Consider the following 27,409-nt stretch of genomic DNA (forward strand, 5'->3'; position numbering starts at 1 on the left):
GGTGCGATGTGCTGCAAAGTGTCTGTTTGCACCAGCAAAGGTTACCGTGTTCAGCAGTGCTTCAGGGTATCCCTGCTGAAGATCCATTTGCTAGAGAAAACTAATAGCAAATGAAATGTAAGTGCTGTACTTAGGATGCTTTTTTGTGCCTGCCTCATGCATTATTACGAGCGCGATTTTCTTTATGCTCTGGATGGATTGAATCGGGTTGGATTCTATTCAAAATCATGTTAAATCCAGAATAACACTGCTTTAGGTGAGCTGGTTTCAACACTGCTGGTGCAGATCTATGTGCTGATAGTTAAGAGAATGGTTTTTCCCCCTAATTTCTCATTGGTGTAAGTCAGTCAGCAGTCTCAATCTAGTTGTCTATAGATCATCACAATGTGTAGGGATCTGACTGCTAACAGAACATAGACATAAAAACAATTTTTGAAGGTGTGGACTTCATTATTTAATATATCCAACTTGTGGTATTGGCTGAGTAAACATCGCTTTCTCTGAAATTCCTTTATGATTACTGCTGTTGTCTGGGATTATTTTTCAAGCAGGGGTCAGGCTAAATTTCTGTAGAAAAGAAGAAACACACTTGAGCAGAAGTGTGGGGTTTAGTAATGCATATCAGAGTGTCATCTATGGTGCATAAAGCAAATGCTGATTGGTTTCTTAACGTCTTGAATTAAACTCATCTATCAGTTATGCCAGTATACAGCTGGAATCACTCAGTTTGGTGAAGAAATATGTTCACTTCAGTATGACAAAAAATAATGAATTACACTTTTTCCTTAAATTAAAGTACAATTAAATTGTTGCTTGATATGAAGAGCTTAAGCAATATTAGAATGCTTTTTGCCTAATCTCTGTTTTACAGATTAAAATACAAATATTTCCCATGCAGTAAGAACTTATTAAAGCAGGTTGTTGCCTAGGGAAATATGTCTTTTGGATGTGATTCTATGAACTCCCCAGAGGGCAGAAGTAATTAGTGCTGTGTATTCTTCTAAGGAGAAAAATGGTTCCCAAAACTACTAGCATATACAGAGTATCGCAACTATGGAGTGTAAATTGCTTACTGATCTCAGGCTGGTTGTTCGTGGAGGGTAATGTAAGTTAGAAAGTCCTAACTGGAAGCAAGCAGGGGTGCTGGAGATGTCCTGGAGAAAGATGAGGTGACCTGTTTTATAAAATTGGGAAAACAGAGTCCTAGATCGATAGCTATTTCATAAGTACCTTCTATACGCATCGGTGAAATTCTGGCCAAAATGGACTGACTTCAGTTCATGGTGATGGTGTTTCACTTCGAGTTCACGGACAGTTTCTTGGCTTGTAAGATGTTGCTAAATAATTTTCAGTAATTGCCACAGTCTCTCTTCTTTTGCTTGAAGGAACTCAGTGTTGTGGAGCAGCTCTTTGGTGCCTTTTTAAATTAAACCAATCAGGTGCACGATTAAACTCTCTCCAGCAATGTGAGATCCAGATTCAGGTGCATCTCACGATGCAGCAGCGTGAGCCGGTGGGAATGATGAGCATCTGGGACTGAGCAGATCTGGCTACTGGTTTCACTCTTCAGTTTTCCCTCCCGCCTCTTGTTTACTTCATTTACTATAAGCAGGGACTGTTTATTGCTGCATTTCTGAGCAGCACCTGGTCTAGAAGCATCCATCCCCTAAGAGCTGCTGGAATATCAATAAGAGCAATAAGAAGCTTTTCTCCTGTGCTAATATTTCATTGGAGTTTTCATGCAGAATTTTGGCCTGGAGTAAAGTATAATTGGCAGGCAGGTTTTAACTGGGGAGGCCACACTGACCTATTTCAGCAAGGGACCACAGAATAACAAACCTGTGTTATGCTCTAAACGTAACTGAAATCAGAAATGAAGCTTGAGTTCGAGAGCTCCTCCAGGATTCAAGGCCGGTTTCTCCCTTCATCCCCTGAAATATCGAGGGAAAAAACAAACAAACAAACAGGAGGACAGAGATGAGGTTATTCCACATAGCGGGGGAAAAATAGTTGTAGTACTGGGAGTCTGAGTGCATTACCTGGTTTTGCACTTTAGCCGTGCCCCCCCAAATCATCCTGTTAGTACAGATGCTGCCCCTCCTTCTCCCTGTGCATGGGGCCCTGAAAGTTATAATATCATTATTAGAGCTAGTAAAGACATTCCATTTGTCTTTCATTACATTTTCCTCTGTTAAATTTTTCCTTCACTCTTATAGACATTATATACATTATATATGCAATACAGATACGCATAGTACACACACGCACATGTGTATAAGCTAGCAGCTAATTCTCAAAATGTCGCGAAACCTAATGCTCTAACATGGTATATGTTCTCTCCTTTCTCTTTCAAAATATGTCATAAATTCCACTGCATTTTTTTTTCTTTCCTTTTGCCCCCTGATTTACAACACGTAAACCAGCAATGCTGCTTCTGCGAGACTAGTGGGATCTTCCCCCCTGGGATGACTGCTGCACAAGCAGAACTGCCAATAACTGAAGTGTAACAATCGTGACTGGCATGGTAAGCAAACACCGAGCTTTCTAGGAGATTTTCATTAAAATAAGTGAATGCATGATCAAACCTGAGGAGTGGAGAAAGGAGAAAGCAGAAAAATTGTTTGGTTGGTTTTTTTTTTTCCTGCTCTTCAGTGTTAACAGCATGGAGCACAGCATTGACAGAGACATTTTCCAAAACGTTGGCGTGGAAAAAATTAAAGTTCATTTTGCTAAAATGAATAAAGGTCATTTTGATAAAATGAAGATTTTTGTGTCACTTTCCAGCTAGTGTATCCCTTTAGATTGGATTTAGCTTAGCTGCTAATACTTTTTGAATCCGTATAGTCTTACAGAACTAAGTGGATCAGATCGTGATCTGCAAAACCCTCACAATTTCAGTGGTATTCCCTAATAAAAGGATTTGTTCAGTGTGACCACTGGTCATGTAAATTGGTATATGGCATAAAAATGCATATCAGATTTGTCCCTGAAACTGTGCATTTGGGTTCAGAAAACTTGCTAAAAACTCCACTTTGAGGGCATTTTGTCACTGTGGCTACTCATGAATAAAAAAAAAAAAAAAAACGAAAAAAGAAAAAAGAGGACTCTGTCATTTGTTCATTAACTCTGATTTCTGAATGATTCATTTGCTGTCATGTACTCTTGAAGATATGAAGTCGGTCTAATTAAAGACAGATGTGCAAAATATAGCCTATATGATGGATATAAGGAAAACATACTTTTCCATGAGAGTGGCAAAGCCCGCAGCCACGAATACCTCTCCAGTTTGGTAACCTCAAAAATTCATCCTCAAATATTATTCATCTCAGTGGCCTGCAAGGATTTATCAGGGGTTAGAGCTTCCTGAGAACATCTGTGAAACTAGGAGGTTTGTATATATGTGTATTTTTCAGTCAGTAAACAGACGCTTTCTTTTACTATACCCACAGATTTAAGAGAGCAGCAATTATGAGTAAGGCAGTCCGGAAGAGACTGAAGTGTTCAAAAATGGATATTATGGGGAAAATATAGCTTGATGTTTACAATAACTTCTCCAATTTAAAGTCATAAAAAGCATCTTTCCAACATGTCAATATGTCTACTTACCGATCTTTTATTTTTAAAAATAGCTTCTCATTTTGGATGAGGAAGGAAGAATATACCCACCTATAGATGAATTCAGTAGACCCGAAACTCCAGGAGTTGAGTAAAAGGCATCTAAAATTTGCTGATTTTGATGAACAACCACTTCTTTGTTTATGGACATTGTTGAATCACTGTTATGTCAGATTCCTTCACGGTCACTAAGGTGTTTTTAAAAGATATGGCTATTAGAAATAAGAAAAAAGGAAAAGTCTCCATGGGATGCGGGACTGATACTGGAGTGTGCTAAAGACTAGAAGTGTACAAATGGGCATCCCAACCAACACCAGCTATTAACGTCACTCAGAGATTTGGTTTGTGAAGGAACTGCAGGATAAGCTACTGAACGACAGCGCTGGATTAAATAGTTGCTGATGACACTAATTTTCTATATTTCCATGACTAGCCGAGATGAATGACTTATAGAGACTACTTCTGGATGTGCAGCTGTGGAGCAGAGAGAGGCAGTGGTTCCTCAGAACTACTGGATTTCCTCATTACCTGTTTTAAAAACAGATACAGTAGGGGCTGCTCCTGTGCTTCAGTTCTGTAGACTAAACTGTATTTTCCTATTGATTTTCTGATTTTTCTTTTTAGCTTATCCCTTTGATATCATCTGTTAAGACTCATAGATATTGTCCCCAAAGCCTCATTAATTTTGATATAATAGCCATTTTAGATAATCCGTCATTAAAAAAAAAAAAAAATCAATATTTCTTTAGGGTTGTGCCTGTTTCAGCTTTCCAGTCCCTTGAACAAGTGGAAGGTTTTCTCCAGAGCACTCTACACATGTTGGTTGAAGTTCTTTCCTTCTCACCCTGACACTGAGCCTCAACAAGGTCTTTAAACGTGTGCAAGAGCTAAAAGATCAGATGTGCAAATATATAATGGATTATAGCAGCCAAAGTAGACTTGACCTGTGCTCTGTGGTGGTTGTTTTTATTATTATTATTTTATTTTATTTTATTTTTATTTTTAAAATTGAAGCGTTATGTCTTCTATCCTTTCTGAGCTTTTTATATTTGCACTTGGTTTGCTTAGCAGACAACACTAAAAAGAGTAATTTGGAGGAATTCTACATTTGTCCTGAGCTATTAAATTACCTGAAAAATGGCAAAGCTAAAAAATCTAGGGGACAAGAACAGAAACCAAAACTACCCAATGAAATGCTGCATGATTTCTTTGGTAGGAGCTTTGCTTTCAGCTCCTCTGTTTGCTATAACACAGAAGACAAGTCAGATGATCACAGTCAAAGGTCAGCTCATTTTTGGTACTTCCCTGGACCTGAGCCAAAATCTGTTGATATTTATCTCATGTACTGAAAATATAGTGTGAACATACAGAGGGGAACGGAATTCCATCACAGAAATTTTAGAATACAAAAAAAAAGTCAAGGAAAAAGGTAAGTGCTTTTAGACCCACAACTAAGAATTTGTAAGATACAAGCCAAAATCTAACTCCTGGGTTAGTTTTTGGAAATCTGGGAGATTATATTTTAAGATATATGAATATGACTTCGGTAGAAGAATAGCTTAAAAAGGGTGCTTTATGTGATAGAAAAGGGCTTATAAAATAATAAGGGCATCCTCTAAAATAGAAAGAACAACAGCAACATAGAACACTCATCGTGCTTTCAGTGCAAAGGGAGAATTTGCACTCCTAACCTCCCGCATTGGAGCTGGGTCCTGAATAGCGTTTCTGTTTTCTCTTCAGCTGAGCTAAAGACACATCTTCAGAAGTGTCAACGCTGCAACCGAAAAAGCTCGAAGCGGCAGGAACGTCGTTTGTGGGGGAGATTGGAGTCAGAGCAAATATTCTCTTCAAGGTTGGTTGCTCCTGACTAATGACGTGTCGTTTGCACTAAGAAAAGCCAAAAAGACTTGCCCACAGGCAGCGCAGCTCCAGATGAGTCCCATGCCTACTCCAAGGAGCAGCCGGTGAGGTAACGCTGCTCCTCTCTCCAGGCTGGACTATTTGCTTTAGTCAGAGGTCGACGTCACCCTCGGCCAAGGAATCCAACCTAATTCTTGATGGCTCTGTGTGTCATTTTCTCTGTTGGCAGGGAGAATTCATCCTATGTGACTTCACCTTTTAAAAAAACTGCACATTGAGTGTAAGTCACCTACACTCCCTATGTGCTTTGTTTAGAGAGATTGGCATCGCTATGCAACTCATCCCTGGTCCCTTGGAGACCTGGGATGAATCACCCTCTGGACATAGGATGAGGGGAAACAGCCACAAGTTGCGCCAGGGGAGGTTTAGATTGGATATTAGGAAAAATTTCTTCATGGAAAGGGTTGTCAGGCACTGGAACAGGCTGCCAGGGAAGTGGTTGAGTCACCATCCCTGGAGGTGTTTAAAAGACATGGAGATGTGGTGCTTAGGGACGTGGTTTAGTGGTGGACTTGGCAGTGCTGGGTGCATGGTTGAACTCAATTATCTTAAAGGTATTTTCCAACCTAAACTATTCCGTGATTCTACGACGTGCCAATTTTTCTTTAGTGGATGCAGAGATACCGACGTTTCCAATCCAGATATGAAGCCTAAGTCTGGATGGTGAAAATTAGGAGAACCGAGTTGCTCCATGCGGCAGACGATGATCTTGAGCAGCTGGTCTGTTGTAAACCCGTATTTCCCTGACTCGCGTAACTTTGGAGTAGTGTGTGGGGAACCTCTCATCCCAAGGGTAATGAAGCAGGTGAATGAGGGAAGGACTGGAAGGTCGGATACTTCTCCTTTGGCTTTTTGCATATATTTTGGTTCTCTGGATAGCAGGCTCTCATGTCTGTTATCTGCTTTCTGTTCAGTGTTGAATATGTCAACAGTTTGAAGGAGTTTGGGCTCGATTGGTCTAAGAGCAGAGCTCAGCCAAAACTTTTGCTATTATTTGAGTCTGGATTTTCCCATGTAAGCCCAGCCTAAGAAAGACTCATGTGGAAAGGCAGTGGATGTTGTCTTCGTAAGAATTAAGTGGGAACAGAGCACTCCCTGCCATCGCAAAAAGTCTCACCTGTGAGGCACTAAAATAAGTTCATCGAAAGAAGTTGCATGTTAATTTTGGTGAGCAAGCTGGAGTTTCACAAATGTGTTAATGCTTTCATGAGTTGATGGTGTCAGATATGATTTATTCTAAAACTCTTGTTTTTCAGTCAAAATGTTCTGTTCCTCCAAATTTGTTGGGTTTGCTACTTAGGACATGAATTTCCTCTTACTTATAGAAGGTAAAATAAAGCTGGTTCTGACTTTTGGAGTCTCAGCCATGTGTACTGAGCAGAAAGCAAGTTGCCAAGGATCTCAAATTTAAGTCAGAAGCTGGTACCATGACTGAGGTTTGCAAACAGAAATAAGAACAAAAATGTTTTGTTTCTGTCCTTTTGGTACTTTAAATTTTGTTTGTTATTAAATATTTTAATTTCCCTCCCTTCTTCCGTGAATATCAAAATTCAGTTACAAATGAGAAATCATTTTGAAGCCAATGAATATTCTTTTCCTCAAAAAGTATTTAGTGAAGTTTGTTCCCTCTTTATTCATCATTATTTCAAATGCTGATCAGCTGATTTCTTTCAAGAAAGGAAAGAAACAAGAAGTCCTCTGAAATATTCCCGAGGAATACCCACTGACAGAGGTATTTGTTGTTGTGAGGAAAAATGTGCCATTTCAAAAATATTGCAGGCATTTCCTCCTTATGAGAACCTGCTCCTGCTTATGGAAAACAGAGAAGAGAAATTCCAACTGGTGCATGCAGGCATCAGGTGTTTGCTACGAAGTGTTTGCCAGCAAAGGACAGGTTTGCAAAGGGCATCGGACTCCAGGAGATCCCATGTAGGCTGGGAAATGAGGTTTTGCTCAGATTTTACTCAGGTGTCCAAAAAATGGGATTTATTTCTGAAACACCAGTAGCCTGTGGCTACATGAAGTCCAGTTTTTATTCCCAGTGGGAGCTCCTGTTTCTCAACAGATCTGAAATTCAGGCTGTTTCATTTTTAGAAACCTAAATGAGCACTTAGCACTTCTGAAATTCTGTCCTTGGCCAAACGCATGGTAACAAAGAACTGAAGTTATATGGACTCAGAAAGAACAAGCCATGAGGTTAACCTTTGGTCATCAGAAGAGTGTAAAACACCTTAGATTTATTCCCCAAATCCAATTCAGGTTTCATCTGCGCTGAACAGTCAGTATATCAGTGAAATAACTGGGAATTTAATGAGTTAACCAACCTGAAGTAATTGCTGGCAGTTGGGTATTTGTGTGATTTGTGCTTGACAATTTGTAAGGACCACAATCTATCATTCAAACCTGGCAGAAAAAGTTTTCTGGTGGTGGTGTGTTTATTTTATTTTGTTTTCTTTTGTTTTCTTTTCTTTTATTTTGGTTTTGTTTTGTTTTATTTTATTTTATTTTTAACCATCCTGAAGAAATTTTCTCAGCATAGTGATTGGCACTTGCTTAACTTTCTCTTTTCCCTAAAGCACTGTCATGAAAGATTGAATCCGATTGATCTAAAAGCAAAATGAGTAAATCTTAAATGAATGTGTTTGGCAGCAGTAAAGCAAAATCAGTTTGGTGGAGGGAAACGTGGTGAAAGTCCTGATCTTTTGTTTTTCTCCTTTCCCTCCTCCATCATATAAATGCTGGGTGATGTTATCCCATGTCCATAACATCATGTCCATCATGGGGACCTGAGGAAGGCTGTATGGTTAATGCAATGTTTCCTGTAATGTCAAGAGAGATTTTTCAGGCTAACTGTATCACAGATAGCATTCAGTGATGTATACCACAAGAAATTGCACCCAGGAAAGGAGACGACTGATTTAATAGACATCTGGTCTAGATAAATTTGTCATGTCTGCTGTTGTAATTATATGCTAATGACGTGATTTCACACTACTTATAATCTCAGAAGCGTACTGTTTCTAATTATACATCACCCCCCAAAAAAGGCCTTAATGGCTTCTGTCGTTCAAATACTGGTTTTATTCAGATTGCCTCTCTCTAAGTAGGTAATTTTATGGCTACTGTTGCTGCTGGTACCCAAGAACCACCTGAACACTGGTGGATTTATGCTGAGTCCTGCAAGAGCAGGAAAGAATATAATTATTGCTGCATTTCAGATGGAGAAAATCTTCGAAACAGTGGTAGGACTTTTAAATATGCTCCTAAGAATAAAAGAAGAAAACTTCTGTGCCAAAAATACAGTTAGTGGCTTAAGTCTGCCTCGGCATTTTGCATAGCAGCAAGTCTTTTGTCAGGTTTTAGTGTCTCGGAGACCTCTCCTCATATGCAGCATATACTTACTTTCCTTTAAAAACCAGCCTCCAGAGATGGATGTGCAGCTGCCACAGCTGGAAACATCTCCCACCACTTACCTAGCCAAAGAAATGTTGTTTCTGATGGCTTGCTCATAGTACTTTGTGTTCTCTCTTAATTAATCAGAGTTCTTATCTTTTCTGCACTTCATCTTGTCTAACAGGCATTACCCAAAACATCTGAACTTTATTTCTAGGAATAAGTGTGTTGTCTTATTGGGACCATGTGTTCATCAGAGTTTGCCCTATGTCATCTCTGCAGTACATATGAGAAACTGTATCGATTCATTCCCAGAGGACTATCTTTGAGCATTCATTAATATTTATATTAAACATAAACTTTTTTTTTTCCTCCCTTCTCCCCTTCCCCCTGCACCAGCTATATCCAGCCTCGCTGAGTCAAAAAAAAGGAATAAATGGAAAACATATTAAAAATAAGCTTTTGTCCACTTGGAGGAGGATTGACATCAATTTGCAAACTAGGAAATCTGTGTTATACCCTCCAGTTTTACCTTTGGTTATCTGTGTATCTCATTTACCTGTGCGGGTGAGTCAATGCCTGAGCACCCAAGGAATGGATGCTCCCAGTCTTGTCCCCTCACTGGAAAACCAGCAAGGTGTTTTGCAAAAACCCCAGTTATCTCCATATGCAATGCATTGTGGTCAACTCACCTATGCAAGCATCAGTCCAGCAGCCCAGAGGGAATGTTCTTATGTAGAAGCTCTTCCCCCATTGTAAGACTGTTTGCTAAGAGTTGTGTGTGGGGGGTAGCAACCCCAAGGGGGAATATTTGCTGCTGTTGCCAGTGGGGTTTTTGTTCCCCCCTCACAGCCCCAGCAGCAGAGTGGGTGTCTGTGCTGAGCCCATGCTCCCCACACACATTCCTCCTCCTCGGGGTGTTTTTTTGCTTTTCCGATCCATTCTGGTGAAAGCTTTTCAAATCCACAGGTTTACCTAATGTGGTTAATATCTTTGAAGCATGCTGGATTTACCTTTACGTGTGGTCACCACTTGGACCAGAGCTGCCCCATCTTTTCTCTGCACTGAGAGAAGGTTAGAAATGGGTGGTGAAGAAAAATCAGAGCCTGGCTTGGGTCCCACCACGTCTCCTCTCACCCCAGCAGCTCAGAGTTTCTCCCAGAGCCTCGTCTATTCAATGTAGTAGCATTTGTTTGACCTTCTTATCACTGGCATGTTGCAGGAAGGGCCAGAGCACCTGTACACAGCCTGCGGACACACACAGATGTAGATAAAATAGCTCCTTGAGAGCTGCCATGCCTGTGCCCCATGAGAAGCTCAAGTCCTGGGAAGAGTGTCTCAGCAGAGAGCTATCGATCAGCCCCGTGAATCTCTGTGTTCAAATCTTTCTTTACTGATGCCCTGCTCTGTGAAGGTTTTGAGATTCCTCCTGTCTCCAAACTGCCCCTTGTGTGATCGTCGTGTGTTCCCAACAGAGACCAACCAAGACGGATGCATGTCCTGTGGATACCCTGGGAGATGCCAGCAAGATGAGCAAAGGGTCCGAAGGCTCATTGTTCTTCAGGGTGATGCCAAAGCACCGAGATCCAAACACTAGCCCTCTCCCACCTGCCACCAGCCTGTTTCCTACATCTGAGGTAGCTTTCCAAGTGCATGTTTGTGTGTCTAACACTTGCTTGAGGTCAAATGGAGAGAGATCTCTCCCTAGCCCCGCAACTGGCCCACTGTATCAGATTAAATCATTGTAAAATAATGAAGAAACCAGCTAGAGATTTTCTGGTTCTTGACTGGGAGAGGTGTCTGCTTCCTTGCACTAATGAACGGTGCTGAGTAGATGTGGGGGCACCTCAAAGTGAGATACATTTCTCCCGATGTTAATGAAACTCAGCCCCAGCCTTGAATAGATCACAGTCAAGTTGCAGCTATGACTCAGAAAGTGATGTAAGGAAGCAGGGAAAAAGAAGAAACTGTTCAGCCCTCAGCAAAGTTTTGGTAATCTTGAGGACTGCTTTTGTCCTGGAGAGGTTTGGAACAGGGCACTGACATCTGTTTGAAATAACTAGAAATGTCGTGTAGTATCACTCCAACACCACCTTCCATAACAAGTCAGTCCTGATTATCAATATGGATGTGATGTTGAAATCTGGCCCCAAACTATTAAATTTGCTCTATAACCTTTTCTCTTTCCCAATAACCTTTTCTCATTCCCAATAACCTTTTCTCTTTCCCAGAATGAAAATTGTCCAAGCGCATCCTCAGAGCCCTTCTTTCTTTGGAAATAAGCCTTAACCCTCACGTCAGATGGAAAAATCTAGAACACTGAGGGATCTCTAAACTCAACGATATCAGGGCAGGAGCCCAAATTTCTTCTCTTTGAACTACAACTACCCAAAAGCATGGTGAATACAAATATGACTATTTTGAAGGTAAGAAGCCATAAAACCCCCCCTGGAATTGTAGACGTATGAGAACTCTTAGCTGTGATAGTAGCAGAGTGCTGAGAATCAGGCAGATTTGTGCCCACAGCTCAGTTAAAAAAATGTGCCAGATTAATAGGCATAATCAAGACTGACACTGGGTAAGAGGCAAGCACAACTAATCAGGTGCTAACTTAGCTGATGCTGGCATTACCGAAAGCCTGGGGCCATAGTCCAAGGATAAAAACATAACATCTTATCTAACCAAGGAGTCATTTGTGCACCACTAGTTGCAACATGGTCTTAAAAAAGGAAAGAAGGGGGGGAAAAAAAGGTATCTATGGCACATGAAATTATTTTATACCCCAGAAATGATAAGAAAATAAAGCTAAGGGTTCCTGCACCCAATCTTTGTAGGGGAAAAGCCTGTCTAGAGTTAACCCATTGCAATGTCTGCTGGAAGTCCTCAGGACTTTAAAAAAAAAAAAAAAAGTAAAATGGGGATGAAATCAAAATGAATATATCTAAGACATTTCAAAACTCAGTTTTGGCGTATTTCTTGCTATTTGGAGTTTGCTCGGATACATGGGGCCACCCTGTTCTTCGGTTCAGTGAGAGTTCAGGCAGTCTGGCAGTCCTCTTCTTTTGGCCAAGGCTCCTCTTCTGGCAAAACATCTCCCTATTTCTCAAGACTCTTCTTTTCCTCCCAGATTCAACAGGATGTTGAACTGGGTCTCACAGAGCAGCTCATGGAAAGGAAAGGCCCTCTGACACAAACAAACGTCACTGGAGAGGGAACGGTAATGTCAGGGAAGCCGTCTGGAAGGTTAAACCAGGAATAAACCAAGCACTTTGAGCTGTATCACTTTGTATGGCTGTATTTTATTTCCATTCTTCTGCAGTACAGCTCATGAGTCTTACCAAGGAAAGAACTTCTGTGCGAAATTCAGTAAATTAAAAAACAAACCACAGTCCTGTGGGGAAAACTGGAATTGTGCTTCCATAGTATGGGCCTTTCCCAGAAAAGCCGGGCTTGGGTCAGCGTGAAATGCAACACCGCACATCTGCAAGGGAGTCTAACCGGTTCTTTTCACCCTTTTCCATTTTCATCACTTGCTGTTGCTTAAAACCTTCTGCCCTAACAACTCACAACCACAAATGAGCTCTTTCTCAATGGGGGCTTTGGGAGATTAGGGCTGTCTGGAGTCCCGAGGGAGAAGACACGGGTGACAGGGGTGGTGGATGCTGGGTGGGAGAAGTCACCTCCCCTCTGCTACAGGGCAAGGTGAAACCATGCGCACAGCTGTAATGAAGTCTCATGTTTCCCTTCCAGTAGTGTAATTGTTGTGCAGGACTGTTGATATCTCATGGCAATGCCTCAGGTTGTCAGCACCTGATGGTCTTCAGACAGTGGTGATACTGACTCATTGTCTTGACCATTTTTAAGCGACACCATTTGGCCTTTTCCCAAGGGCTGGTAGCTGAGCAAGGTGACATCAGCACGGGTGTTATTTGACGTGACCACCGCTTTGCCCTGGAAGAGCAGTGCATGTGTGTGAACACCCCTCCGCAGCCCTTTTCAAAACGTTTGTGCAGGAACGGCCATAAACCGGGCTATATTGACCCAAAGATGCAATCCAAGTCATTCGGGTCTAGGCCTTATCTACATCACATTATCAGGACCAAGAGAGCACAGATGCACCCCGGGAAGGGAGGGGACTGCGTGCGCGGGAGGGAACGGCCCCATCCCTCCTCTCCTGGCACAGGGAGGGGACTGCGGGCAGAGCTGGGTAATGATTTGTCATCGCGAGGGCTGGGGTGTCTCTCTTTGCAGAGGAAACCTTGGCCGTGATTGACAGCAGGGCTGTTCTTTGCCGCTTCCCTCGCTGTTGACAAGTAATAATGAAGCTTTGTCAGTCCATCATGGACATGGATATGCCAGATTACGTCGACTCCTTGGACTCCTCTTATACCATGCTGGAATTTGACAACCTTCGGGTGCTCCCCAACAACGCTGGTGAGATTTCTGTTTGCTTCCTCTTGAATAACGTCTGCTACCTTTGTTCTAAAGCTGAACACCTGGGAAAGGCAGGCAGGAGGTGTGGGGCAAAGGGTGGAAGGGGTAATATTTAAGCAGCTGACCTGTCAACTGGTGTTGAACCTGCAGTTGTGTTTGGGCTGAAATGGAACCCCTTCACTTGTCGGTCCTATTTTGAGTTGTTCCTTTCCTTGGTGGGCTGAGTGTCACGTCCTGAAGAGCCCATGAGGTATTGCAGATGTTGGTGGAGCTCTTGATGGAATACCATAGGTTTGTCCCCCTGTATGACTTATGTGAGGAGTTATTACTAAGATTTCTTCCTTATAATGTGTGTCTCATTCGCTTATATGACTTAAGTTCATATTTAATCCTTGGAAAAAAAATGCTATCTCAAACGACGTTTGTCTATTACTCAGAAAATACACCATGCGCTAAATTTCACTTGTTCCTAGGTACTTAAATTGAGAAGCAATATCCAAATTGTTACTAGCTCTCTATTTTTTTCGGGCTACCAAGATGGTCTAAAAGCCTTAACAGCACACAAAGAACTTGACTGCGAGGCGTGTGTTTTTATGTGCAGAGACTTCCGCTTTGTTCGCAGAATTAAAGCGTATTGCATGATATTTAGATTTTGAATAGTCAAAAGTACCCGGGCATAAAGCAAACAGTATTATGTGAAATTAACTGTTCACTCTGTGAAAAATAAAGGATATTTTTGTCATATAGCATGAAACCAATCACGTAACCGAATGAGATTCCAACGTTAGCAATGTTTTTGGAGAGTTTTGGCAGGATTTTGTTTAAATTGTTAAGAAGCTCAGTGAAATTAAGATGAGATTTTCAGGATCTCACATTTGTTCTTTGGCTGTCTCATCAAAAGAAACCAGAGTTTCAGCAGGGCTATCACCTACAATTTAAAATGATTAGAGTTATTATTGTGAGACATGGGAGGATGTCAGGAGACAATTAAAGTTAAAAGACCCAAAGAAATCTGAATTTCAAGTTGACTTCAATAAAAGCTCTGCTTGTTCCTAAATATAAGATTTTCAATATATTTTTTTTTGCCAGCTCTAGATAGACTAGATATTATTCTTGTGGAAGGGTTTCCATCTGCCATCCTACTCCAGAAATGTTATTTAACACAGATGTTTTTCTTTGTCACTTGCTGCTGAACAACAAGCTATTTTTTACTTTTTAGAGTGGTACAAATTTCCTCAAAATTCAAAATAATTTTGCAAATTAACTGCCAAAACCTGTTTGGGACTCTGTTGTATCATGTAGTAGAACTGACAGGTTGAGTTTTTTCTGAAGTTTATCTAGATCGGTATTGTGTTATTTATCTAGCCGTTAATAAGTAACCAGTTCTCGCAGGAACTAGCTGTTTTGAAATTAGCTTGTTTGTCTTGGGTAAGTGTCCTCTTCTACAGTCTGTAAAAATAACTTCAAAAAAGACCTGAAATGTCCATGTATGGAAATATATTGTTAACCAGCTGAGTTCAGTTCCCATAAGTAATGCAAAATAACAGTTCACGCAGGTACTCTGTAGTTTCAGAAATATTTTTAAAGTTGTTAGAGTTGAGAAAAAGTATAGTTTTAGGTATTTTTTAAAAGGGACTGAATTGTTTTAAGATGTATATTTCCCATTATGCAAGATTATTCCATATTATTTCCCCTACTAAATCTAATGGCAGTTTTGCCCTCTATATAAACACAAACAAGAAAAGGTGCAGTATTTATTTTAATGGACTCAGGACTGTTTCTTACATTCTAAACAATTTTAAAATTGAAAATGAGAATATTTTAAAAGAAGATGATGCTTACTTAAAACCATTTCCTTTTTTGTAATATTATTTAATCAACATTTCGAGTTGATTAATGATGTGAAGCACTTCCGGTGCTAAGCTTTCTGCTTCAGGAAGCTGCTATTGTTTTGAGGTTTGCCTAGGTATATATTTTGGATTTTCCACCTTTAAGTAGCCCATAGTTTGACAAATATTTCAAGACTAATTCAAAATAAAGAATAGAGTCCATTATGGGAGTGGAGGAGGAGTATAAAAAAAATGGTCTGTTTTAAATAGAAAGAATAGCAAAAGGAAATGAACAAAAATCAATGCTAATCCTGTATTTCCTTTATAAAATGTGTTGTAACTGCAGAAAATTTTCCATTTTGTACAAACTTGTTTCCTTTACTTTGGCTGGCATTACAAGCCATATTCTCACTTGGGTTTTATGTGCTGCTAATGCCCATTTCCTCACGCTCTTGTCTGAGTTGTCATTTTGCTTAAAATATGAAGCATTATTGAAATATTGCACTAATTCTTTAGTCGAGTGTCAGCAAACGCTTTCTCCCATGGTGGTGCTCGCTTTCCCATCTCAGCGCTCAAACACCACGCTGGTTCCTGGGACTTTGACACAACATTGATGAAAAAAATATTGCCAGCCCTGCTGCGGTTTGACCCAACTCAGATCATGAAAAAGCCGTCAAAGATATTTTGACAGACCTTGACCACCCCTCAAGCTGCACGCGTGCTTGCGAGGAGCTCTGGCCTCTCTGGTCGGCCTCTCCATCATTGCTTCTGCATGATTTGGAAGCACTAAATCAAAGTTATGTTTTATAGCTCAAAAACTCCCCCTCTATTTGCTGATGTAGAAAGCGGCTGACCTGCACGTGACCAGGGCTTCAGTGCCAGCCCCTCTCCAGCCCTAGGTTTGTGTGCACAGGTTTCGCAATGCTGGCTTTGGCCACCAAGTTTGACCGCGTGTGCGTGCCCTAAAGCCGTATTTATGATCTCTTTACCTTCCAGTCCAGCACACGTAATTCGGGGATTTGTTAGGTGCAAATTATGTGCGCTGAGACTGGCTTGGATTTCTGGGTAGACAAGAGCAAAAGCCATTCTAGAAAGTATTGGAAGGTAATTCTTCTATACGATGTGCATCCAGAAGAGATAGGAACTGCCTTGAAGAGTTTGGTAACCAGTAAAACAATGGAAAGGAAAATCAGCAGAGAAATCTACAGGGGTCAGGTATCATACCAAGCTTTAGCTCTTAGTGGAAGCCAGGTATCATTCCCCAACAGCATCCCCACTGAGAGCACCTTCAATGCCATTTCTTATCACCGTAAAACTTGTCATCTTCGTTTCACCCCTGATTAGGCAACAACTGACACAGAGAGGCAGTAGATAACACAAATTTGTATTTGTTTCAGTTGTGCGCTTGGTTGACTCCAAGGCTGGTGAAGCCACTGGGACACTCTCATCGGCATTTAGTAGGCTGCAGTTCCCGATCTGCATGCTGCTCATGCATAACTCACAAAAGATGGTTGAAACTGCAGATTTTTCTGCCAGTCAACATCTGGGACAGTCCTAGTGAGGAGTCTGGCCAAAACCACAGGTCTTCAGTTCAGCCTGGAACCCACACAAGGTGGGTTTCGGTCTCTTCTTGGAGAATGTCACCAGTTTCATCTCTCCAGGAGAAATTTCAGACACCGGGGCATGAATTAGGGACCATTCTGTTATACCACGGTGATAAGCGTCTGTACACAGATATGCATCTCTGAGCATCTCTCTCCAGGGTGGTGAGGACAGTTGCGAGCTTGTTTCAGTTGTTGTGAGCCAGCCGGACTCCGACCAGGTCCATCCCAGCAGCCTTCAAGCCCATCTTGGTGTGGCGCTGAGCTCCAGGTACCAAACCCTCCAGAGAGGTAAAAAATGATAAATGAAGCTCTGAGCAGATTATCGTCTTGTATCTGACAGGGCTGAATTACATGGTCTGCAGTTTTCAGCTGATTTCACAGGCAGGCAACAGTGCTGGCAGGGATCTTGGTTTCCTCTGCCTTTCCTAGCAGTGACCAGGCCAGGAAAAACCCAGACATTCCCCAAATACTGGCTAGGTTTGAAAGCCATGTCGAAACAGTCGTCTTCTGATGCACGCGATATCGCTTGTGCCTTTGCTCTTCTCTGAGCTAGTTCTCATTTGGAGCTCATCATTAGTTGGTGACAGGATTTTGTAAGTAAAATGTATCATTATGATCAACATGTGCATACAGACTCAGGGCTTTTCTTGATTTTTTTGAAATTTCTGTTCACTTTCAATAAGCTGAAAAGGACGTGTAACTGCCTCACAGGGACTGAAATTTTAGCTAAGTATCTGCCCTAACATAGAGCCACTCAGCTCAGCTGTAGCCCATGGGCTTGTCTGTGTTTTCATGGGCACAACTGAGGCCAAAATTTGGTTTTGTACCTTCCATGGGGACCTTACATGCTCAGTGCTGGTGGTCCTTCCTCCGGTTATCATTGGTTTAAGGCCAGATTATTAATTTCTTCCTTAAATCAGCAAGCAGCTCCTCACATGTCCTACTCACATAAGGGGGAAAAAAGTCTTCTCTGGTGAGTAAATGTTTTCGAGCATCAGGAATGGTTTGCAATCTGGACCCAGCTGAAGGACGAAGGCTCCATTGGAGACCCAAACCATATGACCTTTACTTTATTCTTCTGAAGTCAGTAGAGAAAGCATGAGAGAAGAGAAGAGAAGATTAGCCTTCTTATCTCTGTTTTTCTTGTGCAGTTTACAAATGAAATTCATGACACTCAGCACATTTGTTTATGGTAATATGTTCCTTCAAAAGAATAGATGGAGCAAGAGATGCATGAATGTTTAGCGGTACAGTTCCCCTTGAAAGTATTTTCTAGTACAGCTCATTTAATACGGAGTTATCAAGCAAAATAAAATCAAGAATCTATGTAAAAAAACCCTAAAGATCAATGCAAATTACCATTAAGCACGTCAAACGCAGACGATGTTCCCAAAGGCCCCAGGTGCCACTTACTGACAAATATCAGGGCTGGGAGCATCTTAAATGGATTTTGGGAACAGGTAAAACTCAGTTCCTGTCATTATGACCTAAGAATGATTTTGACACTGTCATTCTTATTTGTGACGTTGCTCCAATCTCACTACAACCTACTTATTTATTCATCCGTTTGTTAGAAGGTGAAATACAGATCAAAAGGGGCTTTCTTGAAGGAGTGAAAGGAAGTCTGACCTTTGCATTTGTGAAGTCTTAGCTAAAAATGTCTAAACCTTAGCTAAAAAACTTCCCATTTTTTAAAAAACTAAAGCTTTATTAGCTTTTTCTTTGGCTTTTGATTAAAATTTTCATTGCATAGCAAATATTTTCACTATAAATTTTCGATGTGTATTCATACACAAAAATAGCCCACTCTATATATACATGTTGTGCGTGGATTACCCAAAGCTATTTTTACACATTATGTGTTAGAAAACTTTCTCTGGACTATCCAGATCAGATGCCAATTCCTCCCCTTTGAGTAATTTTCTCTAAGATTTGTTGTTGCTCAATACAACAGCAGCTGAGCTTTTCTCATCACCGCCCGTCTCCTCTGCAAGGCGGGATGTGTCTTGTCCCAGAGACTTTGCCGAGGTCACTGTAGCACAAGATCAGCTGCTCTGGAGCAACAAACATGCTCCCAGAGGTGTGATAAATACATAAAATCATCCTGCAGCGAGTGCCCAGGTCAGGACAGACTCCACAAACATTCCTTCTCTCGTCAAGATGTAAACACTGTCATCTGCATCTTCTCAAATGTCTCTTTTTTTTTTTTTTTTTTTTTTTTGGCTTTTTTTTTTTCTTCCCCGAGTTGTGCCTCAAATTAGGAGGATTAAGAGGGAAGCGAGTCTGGTGGTTAAGGCCAAGGGAGGAGTTTAAAGAGAAGTTTTCAGCAGTGTATACATGGGCCAGGCAGGGGCAGAGCTATTCCTGCCCCAAATGAGTGGGTGCAAACAGAGGACATGACAGAGGGCATTCATATGACCTAACTTTAGGTCCCTAATTTAGAAGGTCCATCTTCCTGCACTCCTCTTGCTTTCCAGTGGGAAGCAATGACCCTCCTCAGAGGGCAATTCAGAGCAGAAACAGGACTTAGGAGAACTAAAGTGACCCTGGTGTGAGCTGCTGTCTCTGTCCTCCAGCTGCAGAGGAGCATCCAAGAACAGCCTTTCATCTCCAACACCTCTTCATGTACATTAAATAGTCCAACCTTCCTGCCTCTGCTGTCTCTTCATTGCTTTCTACTTTTTCAAGTTAATGATGTTTTTTCCACTGTCTTCTGTGGGCACCAGCTTTGCACCATGTTCTCCAGATGTCTAACGGGGAGGTGGTTCCCCATGCTTCAAAAGCATGTATCTCACATCCAGGTAAGGTTTCTCTGCATCTGCCAAGGAAAGTAGTGATAATAGTTAAATTCTTGTGAGCTCGTTGGGTTGTGCAGCTTGAAATCTCTCTGTTCACTGAAGCAAAGCAACAGAGTTAATCTCAGCTGAGGTTGGGAGGAACATGACCATCAATCTGGAAGCTTTACTAACAACACATGCTACATGCGCACACGTGTGTGTGGGGAGGGGGCCGGGTCAGTGTGTGCTTTGCTTAAAAAAAGCAACTTGCTGATTCTGCTTTTTATCACAGAGGGGTCTAATGGTCCCTGTTCTCTGCCCGCAGAGGCCATCGCAGCGGAATCAGCAAACACCAACCTGCTCAGCAGCGGCATCAGCTCCCTCTGCTCCATCTGCGGGGACCGGGCGACCGGCAAACACTACGGGGCATCCAGCTGCGATGGCTGCAAAGGCTTCTTCAGGAGGAGCGTCCGCAAGAACCATATCTATTCCTGCAGGTACCTGCCCCTTCTGCATTAAATAAATACAATTTATTGACACTGTAAATAATTTGGGCTGGGGGTCAGGTTGTAAAATGGGGCCCCCATCCCAAATGCTGAATTACCATGAGGTGAATGCGAAGGAGTAAGCTAAGTCCTATCTCATCTTGGACTCTGACACCTTTTGTGACACCGAGCAATCCATTTCGTGAGTTCACCATCACTGCTTTCCCCACAGTGTAAATCAAGGGGAATTTACAGACCAGAGGTTTGACTGGGGTGTATAATATATAAATACAGCTTCTGGGTGTGGAGCAACACCGTAACCTGATCACAGCCCAGCAAGGGAAAGCCAAGGAGGCAAAGGACCAAAACTCCAGAGATTTCATCTCAAATGCGGTGTTTCTAGATTTTCCCGGTAAAAAGCAATGAGCATCCAAGAACCTGCCACCTCCAAAGCATCCACCTCCCCCACAGTGTGTCCGTTTTTGTTTTGAAATCATTAAGCTATGTATGCTGACATATAAGTAATGATTTTACAATCATTCTGAGAATCCAGTGTGGACCAGTGATCATTCATGTCCACTTCGGCACACAGGTATACATTGAGAGAATTTTTTTTTTTTTACCAGGAGGAGGCTATAAATTATTCAGCAGCTATCTTGGTTGATCTTAGAAAAATGGTGTTTATTTTAGCACAGGAGGAAGGGGAAAAAAATTCTGAATATGCTCAAGCCCTTAATCTCTAATCAAAACCTGGAAGTTTTCTTTCTGTTCCAGAGCTCTTCCTCCTTTAAGAGCATTCTAAATTTTTGCAATGCGAGTCACCCTGTTTGTTCAAAATGATCCTGGAGTCCTTATCACTCCAGGACACACCAACCACGAAAGACACCCAGGGTGACAATAGTGTCCACCCACATGGTGCCCACCCCAGGAACTGTGGGATTCCTGCAGGAGCAGGGAACAGCTACTATTGTTTTGTCTGAAATTTTGGCTCTCAGTCTCCTGGGACTGGAATTGTTGCCCCTCCCCAGGAATCCATGAATCTCTGTGATATTTGGCAGCTCAGAGAAGATCCACAGAATTGAAGCCAAGCAAATGGCAAACGCTCGCTTGTCTGCAAATCCTTATTTGGTGAGCCGCACTGTATTTAGCCCAGCTCAGAGCTCTGTTGTTTATCACAGACGTGAATTCCTTGGAAAGTCTTCGGGTTCTTTGGACCTTTGGCTTTTTGCCAGCCTAGAAAAGTGCCTCAGCTTTTACCACTTGATGATGGCCTCAGAGTAACCTCCTCCATCTCCTCTCTGTGTGACAGATTCCTGTTCTATCACTTCACCCACAATGGCAAGAGCTGCCAAGTCTACATGGGCCACCCCTAGAACAGCACATAGGTTCCTAAATCCCCCTTTGAAATGAAGAGGAATTAGGAAGCCACGTGCCTCAGAACTAGGCTGCAGACACAAAAGGGCTTGTGGTCCATAGTGTCATTATTCTATGCAAAGCAGAGCCCCTGTTAACAAGCCGGATCAAACAAGCTCCAGTGACGAACACCCAACGAGTGTTTGAAAGTGGGAGATGGAGTTCCCACACTGCCAGGCACCAGCACAACTTGAGTCACAGTCATGGTTTCACAGCCAAAACCATCACAGTCCTCCCAGGGTGGGTGGTCTGAAATGCCTGCGCTCCCAGCTGGCAGGAACGGCGGTGGGGAAGAGGAGGAACTGGGCCAAGCCAACGTTGATTCAATCCATTTCTTGCAAACCTTTGGCTCTTCTCAGGGTTCAAATCAGTGAGGTCTGGGACTGCATTTGGGGCTGCTCAGGGTGAGTGGGATGCTGATGCCAGGCTGGTTGCTCCAAGTTTTGTTTCTTATCTCCTCCCAGGTTCAGCCGACAGTGTGTGATAGACAAAGACAAGAGGAACCAGTGCAGGTACTGCAGGCTGAAGAAGTGCTTCAGAGCTGGCATGAAGAAAGAAGGTAGGTGCAAAGAGACATTTCCAAACTGCCTGCTGCTGTCTCTGGCCCTACTCCCACCACAAAGTGTGGTAGAGAGCAGCAGCCCTGGTCCGGGGAGATGATGCTCATGTGTTGCAGTGAGAGATTTCTTGTTGTTGAAGCTGAAATCCCCGTTTCCTATCTTATCAGATGTGAACAACAATTAGAGCCTTGTGACAATATTCACCCATCCTGGGAGGCTGGTCTCATTAGAGTATTTTTATACTGGGAAATGGATGGACTTCTTCAGGGTTTATTCAGCTTCTGATTGTTTCACAACAGAAATTCTCTTGCTACCCACCTGCTAGTGTGACTCCTAATCCCAGCTGTGACAATCTCAGCGAGGACCTGCCACTGTCAATCCCATAAATGCCAACAGCTGACTACCGCACAGTAGCATTTGGTGATTGACCTGGCTGATGCTCGTGTAGCTTGGTGCAACCCTTAGGACAAGGTACAACCTGAACATGATATCTTACGGTGCAAGAGCTGCTCCTCCATGGCACATTCAATGTTGGCCGATGCCTTTTGTTGTCCTTCACATTGGCTGTGTTAAGAGGGAGGTGGAGCATTGTAGAGTTTTTCGGTACCAGTGACCATTGGGAAATACCCTTCCAATGCACTGAAGGAAAGTGCCTAATGCTAAGCAAGAGAAAAAACACTTCTGTTAACCTCAGCCTTAATGCCCTACAGCCAGCTTCCATGGGAAATTTTGGGACCTCTTGCAGCATTTCTGATCTCTGATCATTCAGTCTTTGTGTAGTGCGAGAGCTTGGATTATACTGTTTTACTTACTCCAAGCTTTCTGGGCAGAGACTTTGTACGTCAAGTGCTCAGCAAAGTGGGGGCTCCGCCCACACCAGATGGTACATCCCGCCGATGTGCAGGTGATGGTTTCAGCGCTCTTCACCCTTCATTGGTACTGGTTTCCAACTCACCGACAGCTAATGGGTGAGGGAGCTAGGAAGGAACTTGAGAGTTTCTTTCCATGCCACCGAGTTTAGCGTCCCTCACCCACAGGGTGAAATCACAGTCCTGCTGAAACCCAGGGGAAATTTGTCACTCCTTTCTGGTAATTCATCAGATTTCACTGGTGATGAAAAAATCTTTCCAACCTTCCGACCGCATGTTTTCCTGGAGAACAAGGGTGTCTTGCAATTTGGCATTGGTCAGGGATGTAGCAAAACTGCCCGTTGGTTTGACTTAGGAAAAATGGAGTAAATACAGCAGAAGGAAAAAAAATAGCCCTCCGAGTGATAAAGACCAAATCAAAGCATATCTGGTCAGCTCTAGATGGGGATGCAGCCAATTGCCGATGCAGCAAGCTCCACAGCTTGGAAAGGCTGAGATCTGGTTATCAGCTCCATTCTTTGAGCCGAAGCATGATTTTTATTGGATTTATGGTAGAAGTTATAAAACCGTGGCTCATGCCTTCATTATTGATTGCAGCTTAATGGAAGATGACTCATTTCAAGTTCCACATAGTCACATTCTTTGAAACTTTTTTATGAGTGCACAGTCAGGTTGCGTGCTCACAAACTGCTCATGTGTTTGGTAAGGAAGATTTTAAAGCACCTTGAGCAACCGCTCTGCAGAAATTAGCTTAACTGACCAGGGCTGTATCCAAAGCATGTGTGCAGAACTGCAAAATAAATTTTCTTGCACAATTGTGTGCACAAAAAGAACACAGTTATTTGCTTTAGGGTGGTTCTAGATTAATATTAAACAGTATTGCGAAGCATGAGGGAAAAAGAGAAACTGTGCCTTGGGACAGAGCAATATGAGGATGATACAAAGGCTTGTGTATAATTTTTTGGTGGTGTGCACCGACTCATGTTGGGAGACCACAGCTGGGACATCCACACTCAATGTGTCCCATTGTCCCAGCACTGGCACGCAAGAGTGTGACACTCTTTCTCTGGCACACCACTTTTCAGGCAGCCCATATAACAGCAATCAGACTTTCCAGGGTGTGGTGATAGCATTGTTTATTCACGGGAAGGGAAGAAGCTGGAAACGATCCTTTTCCCAGCCTGTCTGTGACAATACACCTGGGTAGGGGTTGGCAGGGTTGTGTCACCCTTGCACCCTCCCCAGTGACCATGTCCCACCAACCCACTGCTTGCTGAGTGTGTGCGCAATATGGGATACTTGCTGTTCCCCAGCAAAACTAACTGATAAACTGGAATTTTGGATCCACAGTGATTTTTTTTTTTTTTCTTCTCCCTTCCTCTGTTGTAAGACGTGACGTGACACATTTGGGTCTTTTTTCCTTTCCTTTTTCCCCTGTTGGGAACAATTCTAGTGCATAAAAGATTGAGTGTGGCTATATTATCTGGCCTGGTCGAAGTGAAATTTCTGCCTAAAAAAAAAGCCATCCGATGCAAACACCCGAGCTAGCTTTAAACTGGCTGTCTATAGGGGCAGTGGTGTAGGTGCAGGGCTGAGGGTCTCAGCACGGGCTGTTCCTGGGACCACAGCGCAGTCAGGCTATAGGTTCACTATAGGTGTGGGGCAGCTGGGCAGAAGATGTTGAGAAAAGCATCAGTAGCATCCTCTAGATTGCATAATCTGAATTTGATCCTGCTTTTGGAAAGGACCAGGACTGTCCCACACATGAGCCCTGCACCTCAAGGCTTGTACATTCAGACGGGATCCAGGTTCCATCGACACCAGCGAGAGCAAAAAGGGCCAAAACTTGAGTCTTGTGGGAAGTCCAGTCCCCAGATTTCCCAGAAATTAGCTCATTTAGAAACGCTCCTATCCAAATTACATTTTTTGTATTAATAATTCACTTTAATAACTACAGGTAAACAATCATCAAAGCTGGGACTAGAGGAGAGGGAAAGGCTTGCTTGAACACAAACCCCTTCTTGTCTCCTGACACGCCACTGTGATCAGGAGTTAAGATTTTGACAGGAGATTCACTCCTTTATTCTTGTTTTGTGGTTCAGGCTTGGACTGTACCACAGCGTTCTGGGAGTTTTCTGGCTGTTCCCTCTGATTTTCTCTCTTTGCACAGGACAAGGTTTGATTTCTACCATGTCGCGCAATGCTACCAGGCAGGTTTTTGGTCACTACAGCATCAGTGAATGAGGAGTGCACCAGATACTTAAACATCCAAAGAAAACAGCAGGATACTAATTTTAGCATCTGACTGAGATCATATTCAACCTTGGATAAAGTAGCAGGGTGTGATTTTTCAAGTGAGCCGGGTCATCTGCTCACATGGAGTTGAGTGTCTGAAAACTTGGAAGCCTTTTGAAATGCGGGCTCTGCAATATCAGGAATCAGTTTGCTGGTGGAAAAAAAAAAAAAAAAAAAAAAAAAAGAAGGGTTAATATTTAACCTCTCATCCCCTTTAGAGTAATTTATGAATGTACATGAACTCCTTTAGTTTTACACAGAAGTGAAAGGAATTATTGTATCACTTATGGCCACAACACAGTGGGAAGATTTGAGGCTATTTTTTTATTTATTTTTGTTAAAACTGCCCTACAAACCTGTCCAATTTATTGGTGTTTCACAGGACCTCTATCTTGTTTCATACCTTTTGTTTGCACATCTCTTCTGCCAGCTTTTAGAAGGCTGAGACTGAAGTTTATTGCAAAGATGGATGGAAAAGGTAAAGGATTTTCTCCACTTTGTGATAGTCATGAATCAAACCTGTGAAATGATTAAATGTTCATGTACCATTGGGATTTATTTGCGAATAAAAAAAAAATACCACACCTACAAAATCAGACGTAGCTTGGGGAAAAAAAATACTTGTGCATATAAATAAATCAGGCAGCAGAAGGGGAAAATCCCTTGGTGGAGACAGAAACTGTGAGCACTGGTGAATGCTGGTACCACGCTGGGGCACTCGCTTCTCCCTCCTCCTCCTCTCCCCTTATGCCATTTATTAATACATTTCCAACTCCGTATGCGTGAAATGAGGATTTTTTTCATGGAATAATAATGGAAACGGTAACTTTCATGTAGGCAGGGCTTTACCCTTTGCGCTTACTGTGGAAAGTTACTGGTTTGCTGCCGTCCCCTTCCAATCAATGCCTGTGCCTGTATTTATTGGACTCCCCGGAGGTTCCTCATCACGGGCCCTGTACCTACGTGGCAAGGCAGCAAGGACAAAATGTTTGGGAAACACAGGTTTGTTGCAATCCCACAAACACACCGCTGTTTGCTCAAGAGCCGCAGCGCGTGCTCCACGACCTGCCCGCCCGCCAGCATCCTCGATGCGCTTATGGCAAAAGGGTCCAGGCTTGCTCTGAATAACAAAACAAAATGGGCGAGCAAAGCTTTTGCGAGGCGTGTCCTGGAAACAGTAGCCCCTGGGAGGTGGTGGGATCCGGCACTGGGATTTTAGTCCTTCCTGCGAGTTTCATTGACTGCAAAGCCAAGATCACGCCTGAGCCCGAGCACTCCCGATGCCTCACCACGAGTGACCTATCCCTTCCCTTTTACAAGCACGATAAATACAGCAATATAATTACCACACAGTAATAGATTGATTTTTGTGGCAGGTAAAACATTAACTCCCTTTGGTACCTAATTCCATCACATCTTGGGTACTTTCAGCGATAACACCCAAATCACCTTGAGAAAGTCAGTCTGTACCATCCACTTACACTTGAAGATTGAGCTTATCAGAGCATGAGGGAAGCACTGAAATATGTGCCATAAAACGACCCAGGGGGAAAAACAAGCCGAGGCTTCTTAAAGGAGTCTGTCATTGATGAACAGGATCAGGTCTGCCTGGGTTTGTAGGACTTACATAAAAAAAGATGTGAAAATCAGTTGGAAAGGTAAAATTTGTACCTTTTCTTGTAAGTGGGCTAAAAGAGCCCTGTCACCCCCAGAGCTCTGATAAGAAACCAGGCATAGAAGGTCAGGGGGGCACTTTCCAAGAACGTCAGAGATGACATGGATGTGGGCAGGCTTGCTTCTGCTCAATGCTGTTGCTCATCTTCCTGGTGTACCAAAGAAAGCCGTGAAAGGTTATTCTGCTCTGAAGATCAATCATGGATTGTGGTTCCAGTGACCACCTGCACCTTCAGACTGGTGGGGATCCCCTGCTGACCAGCCTTTTCTATCACCTCTCCCATGCATAGGGTAATGTATGTTGCTAAGGTAGGTCAGCAGAGCTTCCCAAGGGCTGTAGTTATTTTTTCTCTAAATTGATGTCTAATTGCCTCTATGTAGTATCCATAGCCTGAAAAGTCCCCAGTAATATGTATATGTGTTGCATCTTTTACAAATTGTCGCATCCACCCAGCCCCTCGCAGCCGTTCAGGCGAGGTTGGCTCTGAGACGTAAAATGGCTTTGGGGGCTGGATCCCAGCAGATCCCCCCAAACACCCTC

The 27,409-nt window shown here is 42.7% G+C and overlaps 1 protein-coding gene across 5 annotated transcripts in view; it reads left to right on the forward strand.

Moving 5' to 3' along the window:
- Window positions 1-27,409, forward strand: part of LOC135992239 (hepatocyte nuclear factor 4-beta-like) — a 63,595-nt gene that overhangs the window by 24,640 nt on the left and 11,546 nt on the right. For 4 of the 5 annotated variants that reach the window (XM_065641259.1, XM_065641258.1, XM_065641260.1 and 1 more), the window contains 8 exons: window positions 2,424-2,524; window positions 5,356-5,467; window positions 10,404-10,565; window positions 11,160-11,354; window positions 13,180-13,362; window positions 19,522-19,596; window positions 19,898-20,069; window positions 21,935-22,029. In XM_065641259.1, coding sequence (XP_065497331.1) covers window positions 13,248-13,362; window positions 19,522-19,596; window positions 19,898-20,069; window positions 21,935-22,029 — 457 coding nt within the window. In that variant the 5' untranslated portion in view covers window positions 2,424-2,524; window positions 5,356-5,467; window positions 10,404-10,565; window positions 11,160-11,354; window positions 13,180-13,247. The remainder of the gene's footprint in view (window positions 1-2,423; window positions 2,525-5,355; window positions 5,468-10,403; window positions 10,566-11,159; window positions 11,355-13,179; window positions 13,363-19,521; window positions 19,597-19,897; window positions 20,070-21,934; window positions 22,030-27,409) is intronic. The other variant, XM_065641262.1, reaches the window with a different exon arrangement.

Source organism: Caloenas nicobarica, chromosome 9, assembly GCF_036013445.1.
Source record: "Caloenas nicobarica isolate bCalNic1 chromosome 9, bCalNic1.hap1, whole genome shotgun sequence".
In the NCBI taxonomy this organism is placed as follows: Eukaryota; Metazoa; Chordata; class Aves; order Columbiformes; family Columbidae; genus Caloenas; species Caloenas nicobarica.